Below are 15,722 nucleotides of genomic sequence, written 5' to 3' on the forward strand. Positions count from 1 at the left end.
TCCTAGACGCTCTCCTCCCCAATCCATTTCCATGTGAAAAGACCACCCTTAAGTTTTCTTCCTAGATTTCATTCACAGGTACAAACTTTAGCCAACAGAAATAGTGGTTATTCCAGCGTCCTTTGAAAAACTGACAGAGATGTCAGTTTCTTCATCCCTTGCTTGGCTTACTCTATATTCTGAATAATTCTGAATTGAGTGCAGATTGGAGAAGAGAGATGAGAGGGGAAAGTGGAGGGGAAGAGAGAGAGTGGATTTTTTTTTTTAAGATTTTAAAAAATTTATTCATTTGAGACAGAGAGATACAGAGAGAGAGGGAGAGGGAGAAGCAGGGTCTCCACTGAGCAGGGAGCCGGATGTGGGACTTTATCTCAGGACCCTGAGATCATGACCTGAGCCGAAGGCAGAGGCTTAACGGACTGAGCCACCCGGGCGCCCTGAGAGAGTGGATTTAAAGCAAGTAATGAACCTGGAGCCTCTGATCAGCTACCCGCGGTATTCCCTACCACCCTATCCTGTCCCTTCCCATCTCCCCGCCTCATCGACGCTATCCTGACCATTGACCACATTCCCACTTTTCTCAGCTGTTGTTCACTCTTTTCATGAGAGAGATACCTGCAGGCCAGTTACCCACACTGAAACAGTCTATTGAGGGAAGATGTGAAGTTGGGTCTCAAGAAGTCCTGTTCCACTCTTAACAACAATTTCTCAGCATCCTTGAAGTTCCTCTAAGTTATTCCATCCTGGGATTTTTATAGTCATTTCTCTGAAGGCCTTGTAATTTGCTTTGAAGTTGGGTTGGCTTTTGAAACCAATGGAGCCAGTGACATTTGCAACCCAAATCTAGGGCTGCCCACACCCCTACAATAATGGAGTTTATTATAAACTAGCAGCTATTAGTTTAAGAATGGCTGAATGGGGGCACCTGGGTGTCTCAGTAGGTTAAGCATCCAACTTTTGATTTTTGGCTCAGGTCATGATCTCAGGATCATGAGATCGAGCCCCACATTGGGCTCTGCGCCTAGTGCTCAGTACAGTGTCTGCTTGGGATCCTCTCTGGCTCCCTCTGTCCCTCCCACTGCGCTCATGCATGCTCTCTCTCTCTCGCCCTCCTTCAAATAAATAAATAAATAAATAAATAAATAAATAAATAAATAAATAAATAAATATTTAAAAAAAAAGAATGCCTGAATGTTACATCTCAGTGACATCAAATCACAGAGTTATGCTTCATGTGCTTTAAAAGAAGTTACCAAGGCTCTGTGTTCAAATTTGCCCTCTTATATTTTGAGTATCTCAACTTTAGTGGGGCATGTGACCTCTTCGGGCATTACAATGCTTTCTGCTTGTCACCAGTCACAGTGCTCTAGCAGTAGCCATAGTGCCTTCATTATCTACTTGACAGTCGAATTTAGTTATCCATGTGTTTAGAGTCTTCTCCTGCCCTGGTAGTTTGATGATTCTGGAAACTCTGCCAGTGGGATAAATTAGAAACTTTGCTCAATCCAGCTCTCCTCTCCCAAATCCTCCCAACATCATCCACAGCTGTGTCATTCACTTACACTCCTGCCCTGAGGAGCTCCTTGAGGAGCTTCCATCCTACCCAATCACATCTGCTGGCTTCAAAGTCTTTGCAGCTGAGAGTCCTCACCAAAGAGCATGGAGTGCTTAACTGACTCCAGAACCCAGAGGTAATTCAGAAACATGGGCAGCACAGCAGCCAATGGAGTGGAAAAGAGTATGGTGTTTAGGTGGTGTAACCATGGCCTTGTTCATTCTCCGAATAGGAAAGGCATTTACAAAGCCCTGGGGAAGAGCTGTTCCTTCCCCTCTGGCCCCAGTGGCCTTCGAGTTCAGGGTGAACCTATTCCTTGGAAATGACTCGAGACTCTGCAAAGGATGCTTCCAAGAGCAAGGTCTCGGTTTGCTCTTCATGGCCCTACACCATCCCCATCTCTCCACATCCCCAACCCTCATCACTGTTAGAACTCACAGTAGTGCTTAACTTGTGCCAAGTTCAGAGGCCATTTTAGAGCTGAGCCAATAAATCGCCTTCAGCTCCTCTAGAACATTCCTCTGAAGGTCTCTTCAGTCACGCTTGCTCAGCATACATGTCTCTGTCTGTGTTGTTTGGTGGTGGGTTGCTTGCCAAATTTTGTCATTGTTTCATTTTATTGATCATATTTAGTTATGCACTAGGTCTGTCTCTCCGATGAGAATAATCAAAGCTAACATTCTTCGAACTTTCTTAACACGCCAGGCTTTGTTCAAGTGCTTTATGTGGATTAACTCATTGAATCGTTACAACAATCTTTTGAGATTAGTGCTATTATCCCTATTGTACAGATGAGAAAACTGAAACTCAGAGAGGTTAAATAACATTCCCAAGGTTACACAGCTAGTTAGTGGCGAGGTCCCAGCTTGGAACCTTGGCAGTCTGATGCCAGGGCCTGTGTGCTTTAACACAAAATATACTATCCCTAGAATGTAAGCTTCCTAAAGACAGACACTTGAATTTCTGACAGGAAGAACACAGAGCTCAGCATATGGAAGGCCATCAACAAATATTTCCTAACTAACTGTTCCATTATTTAGAACTTCTTAAGGTCATGGAGAGACCAAATTGTATACATTTCTTTTCTGTTTTTTACTACTGCTCTAGTAATGCTTACAAACTAACCAAACAACCAAGTAGAGAAGACCTTCTCTATGAAAGAGTTCTACCTACAGAGGACCTCCACAGTGAGACCAATCTTCAGACGGCTGCCCTTGGCTAAAGCAGAACCAAATCCAGTGAGAGCCCCTGGGTGTTCCCCCTCATTTCGGGTGGTACCCTCGTTCCACACACCAGGGCACTGGAGAAATATGGAAGGGGCAAACCTGAGCCAAGAGATTGAGTTAGAGCTCTTGGGCCTCACCAGTGACCCCCAGCTCCAGAAGCTGCTCTTCACCATGTTCCTGGGCACATACACCATCACTGTGCTGGGGAACCTAATCATGTTCCTTCTGATCCACATGAGTGCCACTCTGCACACACCCATGTGCTCCCTCCTGAAGAGCCTCTCCTTCTTGGACTTCTGCTACTCCTCCACAGTTATCCCGCAGACCCTGGTGAACTTCTTGGCCAAGAAGAAAGTGATCTCCTATTTTGGCTGCATGGCCCAGATGTTCTTCTATGCAGGTTTCACCACCAGTGAATGCTATCTCATTGCCGCCATGGCCTATGACCGCTCTGCCACCATTTGTAACCCCCTGCTCTTCCCACTCACTGTGTCTCCTGAGATCTGTGTCTCTTTGATTGTGGGCTCCTATGGTGCAGGATTTCTCAATTCTCTTATCCACACAAGCTGTATCTTTAGTCTGAAATTCTGTAGTGCTCATGTGGTCACTCACTTCTGTGATGGACCACCTATCTTGTCTCTGTCTTGTGTGGACACCTCGATGTGTGAGATCCTGCTCTTCATTTTTGCTGGTTTCAACCTTTTGAGCTGCACCCTTACCATCTTGGTCTCTTACCTCTTAATCCTCATCTCCTTCCTGAGAATAAGCTCAGCCCAGGGCAGGTTCAAGGCCTTTTCCACCTGTGCTTCCCACCTCACTGCTGTGTCCCTCCTCTATGGCACACTTTCTATGTACCTGCACCCCAGGTCCAGCTACTCGTTGACCCAAGACCGCACAGTTGCTGTGATCTGCACAGTGGTAATCCCAATGCTGAACCCCCTTATGTACTCCTTGAGAAGCAAGGATGTGAAGGAAGCTTTAAGAAAGGTTTGGGGCAGGAAAATAATGGAATGATCCTCTCAACCCATTACCACATATCTTTAGAAAGCCAAAGGAGGGGCTCCTGGGTGGCTCAGTCGGTTAAGTGTCTGCTTTCGGCTCAGATCATGATCCCAGAGTCCTAGGAGTGAGTCCCTGTGTTGGGCTCCCTGCTCAGCGGGGAGCCTGCTTCTCCCTCTCCCTCGGCCGGCCCCTCTCTCCCCCCACCTCAAATAAGTGCCCTCTCTCTCTCAAATCAATAAATAAAATCTTAAAAAAAGCAAGCAAGCCAAGAAAACTACCTTATGTGGTGCCAGCCCAAGCACATGTCCATGCTCCTCCCTGGGAATAAACGGCATACGCTCTGGTTGCTGGTGCTTCTGCATCCACCTGCCACAGGAAGAACTGGTGGTATCATAGAGACTAACCAGAACTGAGAAGGGAGTGTCTGCTTGTTGCAGAATTTGACCCATTGGCAAGATTTAGCCGTGTCTTTGTTCAGATGCTTCGCTCGTATTTCCACGTTTGTGAATACTTTATTTTTAGAAACTGACGTTTATATTCTTCATAATAAAGTCTCTCATTAACTAAGTTGAACACTTTGACTGCTTGGGGAACTTCTCCCCTTCTGTACAGTCTCCTCTTTGTAAAAACTGACTCCTAATTGTCTGATTATTTGACAATTATTATATTGTCTAATGATACTGTAACAATGTCAAAAGCTCACGTGATGTTTTATTGTCTTTGTTGACCTTTCCCCCCCCACTCCCCGGCCAAATAGCCACTTGGTCACTTTCAAACTGGATGAACTTGGGCAACTTACTTAACTTTTCCAAGTCACAGACCTTTCCCCTTTTAACTGGTGTGAGTTTTAAATTAAGTGTTCAGTGAAATATTGCAGGTAAATCGTTCAGCACATGGTCGGCATTTGTATGCTTCCTCACCTTTTCCTTTACAGCAGACCCTAAGCTCTCACAAAGTGAGAGAGAGGACATGTTTTGCCTTTCTCAAAGGCTAGCTCTCTCTGCTAGCGTTTGATTCTTGGTAACTTGTAAGTTGTGATTGAATTAAGTTAAACCTATTTATTTACTTATGTATTTGAGAGAGGGGGGTGGTGGAGAGGCAGAGGGAGAAAGACAAGCAGACTCTGTGCTGAGCGCAGAGCCTGACTGGAGCCCGATTTCATGACCCTGAGATCATGACCTGAGCCAAAACCAAGAGTTGGATGCTTAACCAACTGAGTCACCCAGGTGCCCCTAAATTAAACCTTTTTAAATAAGAAGAATCACTTAGAGGGAGTTCAATCAAACATGATATTCCTGGGATCTCTGTACCCATTGATAAATGTGAAGAAAATAAACCAGGATTGCTTGGCTAGTCCCCTCACCAGGGAGACCTGCCTCGGCCCAGTGCATCCCTCTGGTGCTGACTGGTCAGCAAAGTCCGCCTAACTCTGCAGTTCAGCTTCATAAAGACTGGTTTCCCACAGATGCAATCCATGGACTCTGATCCAGCCTTTAATAGTTTCCCATCTTATTATATTTTATCCTTTCTCTAACGTGTTCAGAATTAGGAGGGAAGATGGTGCTGTATATTGATAGATCCTCACAGAGATTTGGACACTGAACTTGTTCCTGAAATTTGGCCTTTTATTTGTAAAGTTTACTGTTAGTTTTTCATAATATTATTAATGTTGATCATATTTAAGTATAGTGATTTCCTTTTAGTGCTAACCAGAGATTTTGTTAGAAGCAGCGCAGTATAACTCAGTTTGGGTTCGGGAGCCAATCTGCCTTGGCTCACATCCTAGCTTCAACATTTCCAATATGCGTGACATCATTTCACCTCTCTGAGTTTCAGTTTTCTCTTTTGTAAAATAGGAAAACTAATAATTGTAGCAATACAGTTGTTGCTAGGAGAATTAAGTTGATGCCAGCAAAGCACTTAGAACAGTGCCTGGCACAGAGCAAGCACTTAATAAACATGAGCTCCTATTATTGGAAATGGCTGCTAACTTTTAGCAAAAGCCTTTCAGTAACTCTTGATATAATTGTGTGATCTTCCTCCTTTATTTTGTTCCTGTGCTGAATTGGAGACACATATTTCCTAATGTTAAACCATTTTTGTTGCCTGGAATTCTACCTGGTCATGAAATGATTTTCTTTTAATAGATGGTTGTTGGATTTGATTTGCAAAGTCTAAAATTTGATTTGCAAAAGCCTAAAATTTGATTTAGACTCTTGGCATCTATATTCAAAGATAAAGTTGGTCTGTTTTCTTTTTGTATTATCTTTATTATGTTTTAGTATTAAGAGTAAACTAGGCTTGTAAAATGTATCAAAGTTCTTTCTTCTTTGATTGTAGTGTGGAATAATTTAAGTAAGATAGGAATATCTGTTCTTTAAAAATGCTGTATACTTTGTGGTGCCTGGGTGGCTCAGTCAGTTAAGTGTCTGATTCTTGGTTTCAGCTCAGGTCTCCATCTCAGGGTCATGAGTTCATGCCCCACGTTGGGCTTCATGCTGGGCATGGAGCCTACTTAAAAAAAAAAAAAAGTAAAATAAATAAAAATTCTGTATACTTAGCTATAAAACCATCTGAGACTGATGCTTTCTTAAAAGGTAGATCATTAGGGGCGCCTGGGTGGCTCAGTTGGTTAAGCGACTGCCTTCGGCTCAGGTCATGATCCTGGAGTCCCGGGATCGAGTCCCACGTCGGGCTCCCTGCTCAGCAGGGAGTCTGCCTCTCTCTCTGACCCTCCCCCCTCTCATGCTCTCTATCTCATTCTCTCTCTCAAATAAAAAAAAAAAAAAAGGTAGATCATTAATTAACTTTCTTATTTCTTATATGATTACTGGTTTCATTTTAGTTTTTTTCCCCTGCTTATTAAGTCAACTTGATCATTTGTATTTTGTTCAAAAATTATTTCCTTCCGGGGCACCTGGGTGGCTCAGTTGGTTGAACGTCTGCCTTCGGCTTGGCTCATGATCCCAGGGTCCTGGGATAGATCCCTGCATCAGGCTCTGTGCTCTGCAGGGAGCCTGCTTCTCCCTCTCCCTCTGCCTGCCACTCCCCCTGCTTGTGCTCACTCTCTCTCTGTCTGTCAAATAAATAAAATCTTAAAAAAAATTATTTCCTTCTTCTAGTTTTTCAAGGTTATTGCCATGAGTTGCACATAATATTCTCTTATAATTTTTGTACTTGTTCTCTAGGTCAGCACCGTCAACACTGACTCCTCTAGGTCTCTCCAGATAGTTTCTTCCATACTTAGGACACTGTAGAAAAGAAATCCTCTTCCATAAAATGAGAGAAACGGAGTAAGTGGTCTGGAAGGGTCTTCTGGACTCTAACACTCAACGAGATGTACATTTGAAGAAAGGCAGTGCTGAGAAATGACTGAGCACATAGCCTGAAGTGCCTGGCTGCCTAGACTCCAGTCCCAGGTCTGGCACTCACTAGTCACGTGAGCTTCGGGAGGTCCTTCTACCTCTCTGTGCTATGTTTTTCCCATCTGAGAAACAGGGATATCAATAAACTTATCTCAGGTATGGAACTGTTGTTGCAAAGTCAATGACATAGTATCTAAAACATGCCTGGCACATGGTGACTCCTAAGCATTGGCTTCTTTTGTTCCTTTTGTTTGTATCTGTGTTTATATTCCCTTTCTCATTCTTCATATTTTTGTGGTTTTCTTTTCCTTAGTAACGCTTGACAGAGGATTTTATCAGCCTTTTAAAACATTCCGTTTTGGGGCTTTTCTTCTTTCTAGAGCATATCAGTTTCCCATTTTATTGGTTTCAGGATTTTCTTTATTAATTCCTTCTTTCTGCTTTTCTTTTATTTATTCTGTTTTTCTATTGTCAAGTTGTTATTAAATACTGAAAATCTACAAAAGAATATATATATTTTAAAGATCTTATTTATTCCAGAGAGAGAGAGAGAGAGAAAGTGTACAAGTGAAGAGGAGGGGAGCAGAGGGAGAGGGACAAAGAGACTCTGAGCTGAGCTGGGAGTCTGATGGGGGGCTCATTCTCAGGACTCTGAGATCACGACCTGAGCCGAAACAAAGAGTCAGATGCTTAACCCACTGAGCCACCCGGTGCCCCTACAAAAGAATATTTTTAACGTCTGTCTATCTATCTATCTATCTATCTATCTATCTATCTATCTATCTATCCTTCCTACATTGATTAAAAATAAAATGCAATTACTCACAATTCACCTAAAGAGACAATATTGCCAATCTACTAGGAGCTACTCTTGGTTTATCTTCCCGAGATGCTTGTTCATAATTCATGACTTTTTCTTTTTGATTTGTAATATTTTTGTATGCTGAAAACCGATCTCTTGGTAGTTAAATATGTGGGAAATACCTTCACCTAGTCTATGTCTTTTAAAAATGTCATTTATGTTTACTTTCTTTATGATGTCTTCATTAACAGAAAATCTTAATTTTAATATCCACAAATTTACCAATCCTTTCCTGTCTGGTTTGAATTTTTAAAACGTGTGTCTTAAGAATCCTTCCCAACTGTAATCATAAAGACAGTCTATATTGTCCTTCTGAATTAAACCAAAACAAATTTTTGCCTTTACATTTGTTTTGGTGTTAGGTTGGGATTAAGCAAAAAAAATTTTTTTCAAAATGGGTACCCAGTTGTCCCAGAACTGTCTCTTGCACAAGCTTTCAATACCCTACTGACCTCCAGTACCAGCTCTGTTGTAAATCCAGTCTCCTCACACACATGTGTGTGTCCTTTTCTGGGTTCTTTATTCTGTTCCATTTGTCCATTTGTATTTCTTGCACTGAAAGTGCACTGTCTTAATTACTGTTTCTTCGCCATAAATCTATCTTGTGGGGCATATCCCCCTCTTCCCTCACCTGGCCTCTAGCCTAGATCTCTCTCTTTAGGTGTATCTTGGTAATTCTTGGCCTTTTGCTTTTTTTTTTTTTTTAAAGATTTTATTTATTTATTTTGAGAGAGAGAGAGAGAGAACATGTGTGAGTGGGGGAGGGGCAGAGGGAAAGGGAGAGAGAGAATCTGAAGCAGACTCCACACTGAGTGGGAGCCTGCCACGGGGCTCCATCTCACAATCCTGAGCTCATGACCTGACCTGAAATCAAGAGGCGGATGCTTAACCAACTGAGCCCCCAAGCACCTCTTGCTTTAAAAAAAAAATGTATTAGCCTGTTAAGTTCTATGAAAAATTTTGTTGGAATTTTTATTGGAATTATTCTAAATGTGTAGATCTGTTGGGGAGAATTCACATTTTTAGGATATTGAATCTTTCTGTCTATGAACATGCTCTATCCTTGTAATTATTAGGTTTTCTTTGGTGTCTTTTAATAAGACTTTAGGATTTGTTCATAATTTCTGCATATCTAGAGACCTTGTACTTTTGCATATCTATGTAATATATAGTATTTTTAAAAATAACATTATCTGGATATTTACTGCGTGTGTACAGAAGTAAAATTGCCTTTTATATATTTACTTTTTTGTCCAAATACGCTGCTACACTTTCTCTATCAATGCCAAATTTTATCTATAGACTGGGAGGGGTTTTCATGTAGGGAATATTATCTTTTTCCTTTCCAATCCTTATGCTTAAAATAATTTTTTTCTTGCTTGGCTGCACTGATTTGGAACTTCAGCCTGATGCTGAATAGAAATATTAAAGAAAGACTTTTCTGTGCGTCAGGAATCTGGGCGTGGCTCATCTGGGTCCTCAGCTTCAGGGTCTCATAAGGCCGCAGTCAAGGTGTCAGCCAGGACTGGGTCTCATCTGAGGCTCAGCGGGGGAAGGATACACTTCCAAGCTAACATCCTTGTTGTCAGGAGTCAGTTCCTTGTGCTCATGGGCTGCCAGCCAGAGGCCATGCTCAGTTCCTTGGCATGTGGGCCTCTCTGTAGGGCAGTTTACTTCATGAAATCTAACAAGAGTGAGGGTCAGTAGAGTCCGTAGCAAGATGGAAGTTACAATTGCATTTAACATAATCACAGAAATGATATCCATCACTTTTGTTGTATTCTATTTTCTAGAAACATGTCTCAGGCCCCATTCATACTCCAAAGGCAATGGACTACACATGGGCGTGAATATCAGGAAGCAGGGATGACTGGAAGCATTTTAGAATCTGTCTGTCACTACCTCCTACTCCAGATCCCCAGTTCCTATTTTCAGGGGAGCAGCTCCTCTTACCTGTTCCTTGCAAACCCATCCAGAAATATTCTATGCATCTATGGGAAATCACACCTCCAACACACACTCAAAAATGTATACACTTGTATACACAGTGCTCAGCACCCAGATTTTTACATTTAACAATATGTATGTTTTAAAAACTAGTCCATGTTAGTAGTTACAGATCTCCTGTTCTTTTTTAGGAGTATATACTCTTGCATTGTTTGGATATCCCACCATTTATTTTACCAGCCCCCTCTTTCATAGATATTTAGATTGTTGCAAATCTTTTGCTATTACAAACAATGCTGGAAGGTATGCTGCAATTCCTGACCAAAAAGTACATACATTTTAAGTTTTGATAGTTATTGCCAAATGGCCTTCCTAACAAGCTGAAGAACCAGTTTATACACTGATCAGCACTGAATTAGAGTGCCTGTTTCCATTCTCAGTTTACGCTCTAGAAATACTGATCTATTTGTACATCCCAGAGTATACCACGCTTCCTTAAGCTTTTTCCCTTGGCCTCATACTTGTACACTGTCTGTAACATTTTCCTTCCATTTGCTTTCTTGGAAAAAATCCTACACATTCTTCAAGTTCTCTGCTCAAACGTCACCTTTCTGTGAAGCTCCTTTTGCCGAGGATCCTATGTTCCTGACAACCTTGTGCGTATCTTTATTAAGGGTGTGATTATTTTGATTTACAATATTATAATTATAATAGAATCATTTCTCTCCTTCTCCACTAGAAGGTAGGACCAATTTCTTTTCATTTTTATTTCCAGCACACATAACACCATGCTTGGCTTGTAACCACACAAGTATTTGTTGAGTTTATTAAGACGAATCTTACTCGACAATGTAGTCCAGATCCCTTCCCCAGGTGCTAATTATGGCACTGATGACACTAAATCAGCCTTCTATAAGTTGTGCAATTTGCGGGTTAACAATATCTGCAGGCCAACCCCTCCTCTCAGTAACGATGCAGTAACCTCCTCCAGGAACTGCAGGAACTTGTGGTGAACCAGAACACACCGGAAACCATTCAGATGGCAAATTAGCTCAGGTTGCTGGCTCCTTCCTCGAAAATCAATCCTGGGGAAAATATAAAGTACGAGGAAAGCAGAGAATCCAGGAATGAACCACCATAACCACTCCCTCTGTGAGAAACTCCTGGGGAAGCCAGTCTGTCTTGAACTGGAATGTGTGGGAAGAGATGGGAGAAGATGGGGGTTGGGGGTGGAGAGTAACAGAGTCAGCAGGCTCTGCTCTGGGAAGAGGGTAGCAGTGAGAGAGTAGGCAGAGAAAAGCTTCCTGAAGTTCTGCTCTCCGGTACAAACTTCCAGTTACAAAATAAAGTCACAGAGAGGAGAAGTACAGCATAGGGAACATAGTCAATAATATGGTAATAACGTTGTATGGTGACTACAATTATCATGGTGAGTACTAAGTAATGTATAGACTTGTCAAATCGTTTTATCGTACACATGAAACTAATATAACATTGTATGTCAGCTATACTTCAATAATAATTTGAGAATATCTGCTTGCTCAGTGCCCGGGTGGCTCGGTTGGTTAAGCGGCTGCCTTCGGTTCAGGTCGGGATTCCGGGGTCCAGGGATCGAGCCCCGAATCAGGCTTCCTGCTCGGTGGGGAGCCTGCTTCTCCCTCTCCTCCCCACTCATGCTGTCTCTTGCTCTCTCTCTCAATAAATAAAATATTAAAAAAAAAAAAAGCTCACCTCTTGCCTTTCTGCAGAGTTGTTTTGGGACAGTTATTCCTGCCCCTTCACCGCAAAACGAGTGGCAGCACCCTAGACCCTTGGGGATGGTATCCATGGGAGTTGTATCTAACAACTGCAAAATACTCCATGATTTTATTGGTTATTCTGTTATCCACTCTACCAGAGCTGCACACCAGTTTGCCTCCAAATTCCCTGCCACAATTCTATTCCCTTAAATTGTTCTTTTTCTGTTTCTGTTTGTTTGTTTATTTTTATTTTTTTTTTTTTTTTTTTTTTTTTTTTTATTTTATTTTTTTTAAAGATTTTATTTATTTATTTGAGACAGAGAGAACGAGAGAGAGAGAACACATGAGAGGGGATAGGGCCAGAGGACGAAGCAGACTCCCTGCCGAGCAGGGAGCCCGATGTGGGACTCGATCCCGGGACTCCAGGATCATGACCTGAGCCGAAGGCAGTCGCTTAACCAACTGAGCCACCCAGGCGCCCTGTTTGTTTATTTTTAAAGTAGGCTCCACACTCAACGTGGAGCCCAACATGGGGCTTGAATTCATGACCCTGAGATCAAGACCTGAGCTGAGATCAAGAGTTGGACGCTTAACCAACTGAGCCACCCAGGCACCCCCCTTTTTCTGTTTAAACCATCCAGTTAGTTTCTGCTATTTGTAACTATTAACCTCGACCATTAGTGGAAACAAGTCTGGAAAAAAGGAAAGTCAGGAGGTTATTATAATAAACCCGATGAGAGATGTATGGGCAAGAATGTTGGAGGAATAACGGGTTATGGGATTGGGGATATATTTTGGATATAAAGGAGACAGAACTTTCTAAAGGATTGGATAAGGAAGAGGAAGAAAGCAAAGTAGTCAAGGATGACTCCTAGGTTTTTGGCCAGCACAACTGTGTGACTGGTAGTGCCATTAATTGATATGGGAAAGACTGAGGGAGAAGGTTTTTCTTAAGGGTGGAAATTAGAAGTTCTGCTTTGGTCATGCTCCAGTCCAGATTCCTGTTAGACATCCAAGTGGAGATGATATATGAGTTGGGCTTCCACACAGAGACATGGCTGGAGCTATAAACTTATGGCATCAGCAGGAAATAGAGAGAGTATTTAAAGTCGTAAGACTGGTGTGCCTGGGTGGCTCAGTCAGTTAAGCATCCGACTCTTGGTTTCAGCTCACAGCATGATCTCAGCATCATGGGATCGAGCCCCACGTTGAGCTCTGCATTCAGCTGGGAGTCTGCTTGAGATTCTCTCGCCCTCTGTTCCTCCGCCCACTCGTGCTCTCTCTCTCTCTCTCTCTCCAAATAAATTAAAAAAAAAATCTTAAAAAAAAATAAAGTCATAGGACTGGATGAGACCATTAGGAAAATAGTATATATATATATATATATATATATATATATATATATATATATATATGAAGAAGATGTTCATGAAATGAAGCCTGAGGCAAAGATACTTAGATGTTGGGAAGAAAAGGTGGATCTAGCAAAGGAAATGAGAAAGAAGCAGCCAATGAAATACAAAGAAACCAGGAGAACGCGGAGTCTCTGACGCCAGATGAAAGCACTCTTCCAAAAGGAGGGAGAGATTGGTATGTCAACATGCTGCTAAGAGTTCAGTAAGCTGAGAACAGAAAATTTATTGTGAGATATGAACAGATAAAAGTAATCCGGGTACTTGGCAAAGGCGTTTTCATACAGCGCAGTGTGGAGAAAAGCCTGGGCTTTGCTTTCTTTTTCCCTCCATCCAACGTTCTCTTTCTTCTTGCCTGGAACCTAGATAAAATGGCTGAAACTATTGTAGCCGTATTGGGTCATGAGGTGAACTTGAGAATGGAAGCTTTGTGCTAAAGATGGCAGAGCAGGAAGCCAAAGGGCGCCTGGGTCCTTAGTGACAACATGGAACCATAATATCTACGTCTGAGCTTCCTTCACATAAAAGAAAACAAACCCTATCTTATATATATGACTCTAATTTGGGTTTTCTATTTCTTTTTTTTTAAAGATCTTATTTATTTATTTGAGAGAGAAAGGGAGAGGGAGCATGAGCAGGGGAAGGGGCAGAGGGAGAAGCAGACTCCCCACCGATCAGGGAGCCCGATGTGGGCCTTGATCCCAGGACCCTGAGATCATGACCTGAGCTGAAGGCAGACACTTAACCGACTGAGCCACCCAGGTGCCCCTAATTTCAATTTTCTGTTATGTGTGATGAAAACTAATTCACACTGACATAGGAGAACAAAGAAAAGAGGCAGTGTGCTGACAGAAACAAAGTTTTTTTTTTTCCGTTGTGTGTGTGTGTGTGTGTGTTTTTAAAGATGGAAGATCCTAGGGGCGCCTGGGTAGCTCAGTCGGTTAAGCATCTGCCTTCGGCTCAGGTCGTGATCCCGGGGTCCTGGGATCGAGCCCCGCATTGGGCTCCCTGCTCCGCGGGAAGCCTGCTTCTCCCTCTCCCACTCCCCCTGCTTGTGTTCCCTCTCTCGCTGTGTCTCTCTCTGTCAAATAAATGAAATCTTAAAAAAAATAAATAAATAAAGATGGGAGATACTATAACATATTTGTAGGCTGGTGGGAATAATTATATAGAGAAAGAAATTGATGATGCAGAAGAGAGATGGTATAATAGAGGACCAAGGCATGTGAGGAAGGAAAAGGGATTGGAGTTCAGTACACGGGTGAGGGGATTGGCTTTCGACGGTAGTGAGACTAGTTCATCCATTAAAGGAGAGAAGGCAGACAAATACAGGCCCAGATAGCTTGGTAGCTTTGGTGAGGAAAAGGAAGTAGTTTTCAACTAGATTATTCTATTTTCTCAATCCAATATGAAGTGAGTCCTGAAATTAATTACGGTTTATCTGTAAGTTGGGGATAATAATAGTGTTGCTTCCAAGGGTTAATTTGCATGCATGTACATCCCATACGGTATATAGGCCATGCTAGCTTTGCTGTACTGCAATCTCTGGGAGACCTGATTGCACAGCAAGAAATGACACTTGCAAGTAGCTAAGTTATATGAAGTGATGCCTGTGGATTTCATGACTGGGTTTTATTTTTACCGCACAGGATGAACCTAGAACTCAGGTGTTAGTTGGGGTAACAGACATTCTCTCCCAAGCCTCAAAATGGAAGAAAGGTCTACTGTTCTTGGTCCTTATGGCTGAGGTCACTGAACTTTGGGTGCAGCCCCATGAGAAACAAGGGAAGGGCTGGGAAGCTGCTTCAACTTTGTCCTCATTCTCAAAGTCCTCATTCTTTCATCCTCCAAGTCCTTGAACTTTGGCCAACCCTTGTAGTCTGTCCTAGCCTAAGTGTTCACTTTGGAATTTGTATTATCATCTGAGTTGACGTAGTTTGTTGGAGAAAATAAGTGGCTAAAATAGTACACTAAATCATTTATGCCTTTTATCAACCCTCCCTTTTGGTTCTTGTACAATTCTCTCATGCTTAGAGGTCATATAGAAAAATGTCATGCCGGGGGCGCCTGGGTGGCTCAGTCAGTTATGAGGCCACTCTCGGTTTCGGCTCAGGTCATGATCTCTGGGTCGTGGGATCGAACCCCATGTTGGGCTCCACTGTCCGTGGGGAGCCTGCTTGGGATTCTCCCTCTGCTTCTGCCCTTCCTTCCCCACCTCGCGCATGCTCTTTCTCCTCCTCTCTCTCAAAAAAAAAAAAAAAAAGTCATGCCGAATGTGAGAATCCTTATGACAATGTCAGTACTAGGCACTCTAGCCAGCTCAAGCTTGCAGTTGACTGCGAATTCTGCCTTACCTGATAGACCCTTGCTACCTAATATTAGATGGAAACTTGCCTCCGGGTTAGCTTTGACCTACTGGTATCCTTTGTACTTTCTGGAGTCACACAGGTCTTTATAGATGGTGATCACTTTCATTTCTGCAAGTTTTCTTTTCAAGCTAAACAACCACCAAACCAGTGTTTTTCAATGTGTGGTTAGTGGGTCTTTTGCTTCAGAATCAACTTTTCAGCTTAAAAAAAAAAAGAACAAGAACAAGAAAATTCCTGAGTCCTAT

General features: G+C 42.4%; 1 protein-coding gene across 1 annotated transcript; it reads left to right on the top strand.

Annotated features, from left to right (window-relative positions):
• Nucleotides 1–2,709: 2,709 nt before the first annotated feature.
• Nucleotides 2,710–3,795, top strand: LOC110585457 (olfactory receptor 5AU1). The gene has a single exon (XM_021695663.1). The coding sequence runs from the start codon at nt 2,710–2,712 to the stop codon at nt 3,793–3,795; it is 1,086 nt and encodes a 361-aa protein (XP_021551338.1).
• Nucleotides 3,796–15,722: the final 11,927 nt, after the last annotated feature.

This window comes from Neomonachus schauinslandi, chromosome 9, assembly GCF_002201575.2.
Source record: "Neomonachus schauinslandi chromosome 9, ASM220157v2, whole genome shotgun sequence".
Classification (NCBI taxonomy): Eukaryota; Metazoa; Chordata; class Mammalia; order Carnivora; family Phocidae; genus Neomonachus; species Neomonachus schauinslandi.

Coding starts and splice junctions, on each gene's coding strand:
- LOC110585457 (XM_021695663.1), top strand. CDS start 2,710: ATGAAAGAGTTCTACCTACAGAGGACCTCCACAGTGAGACCAATCTTC.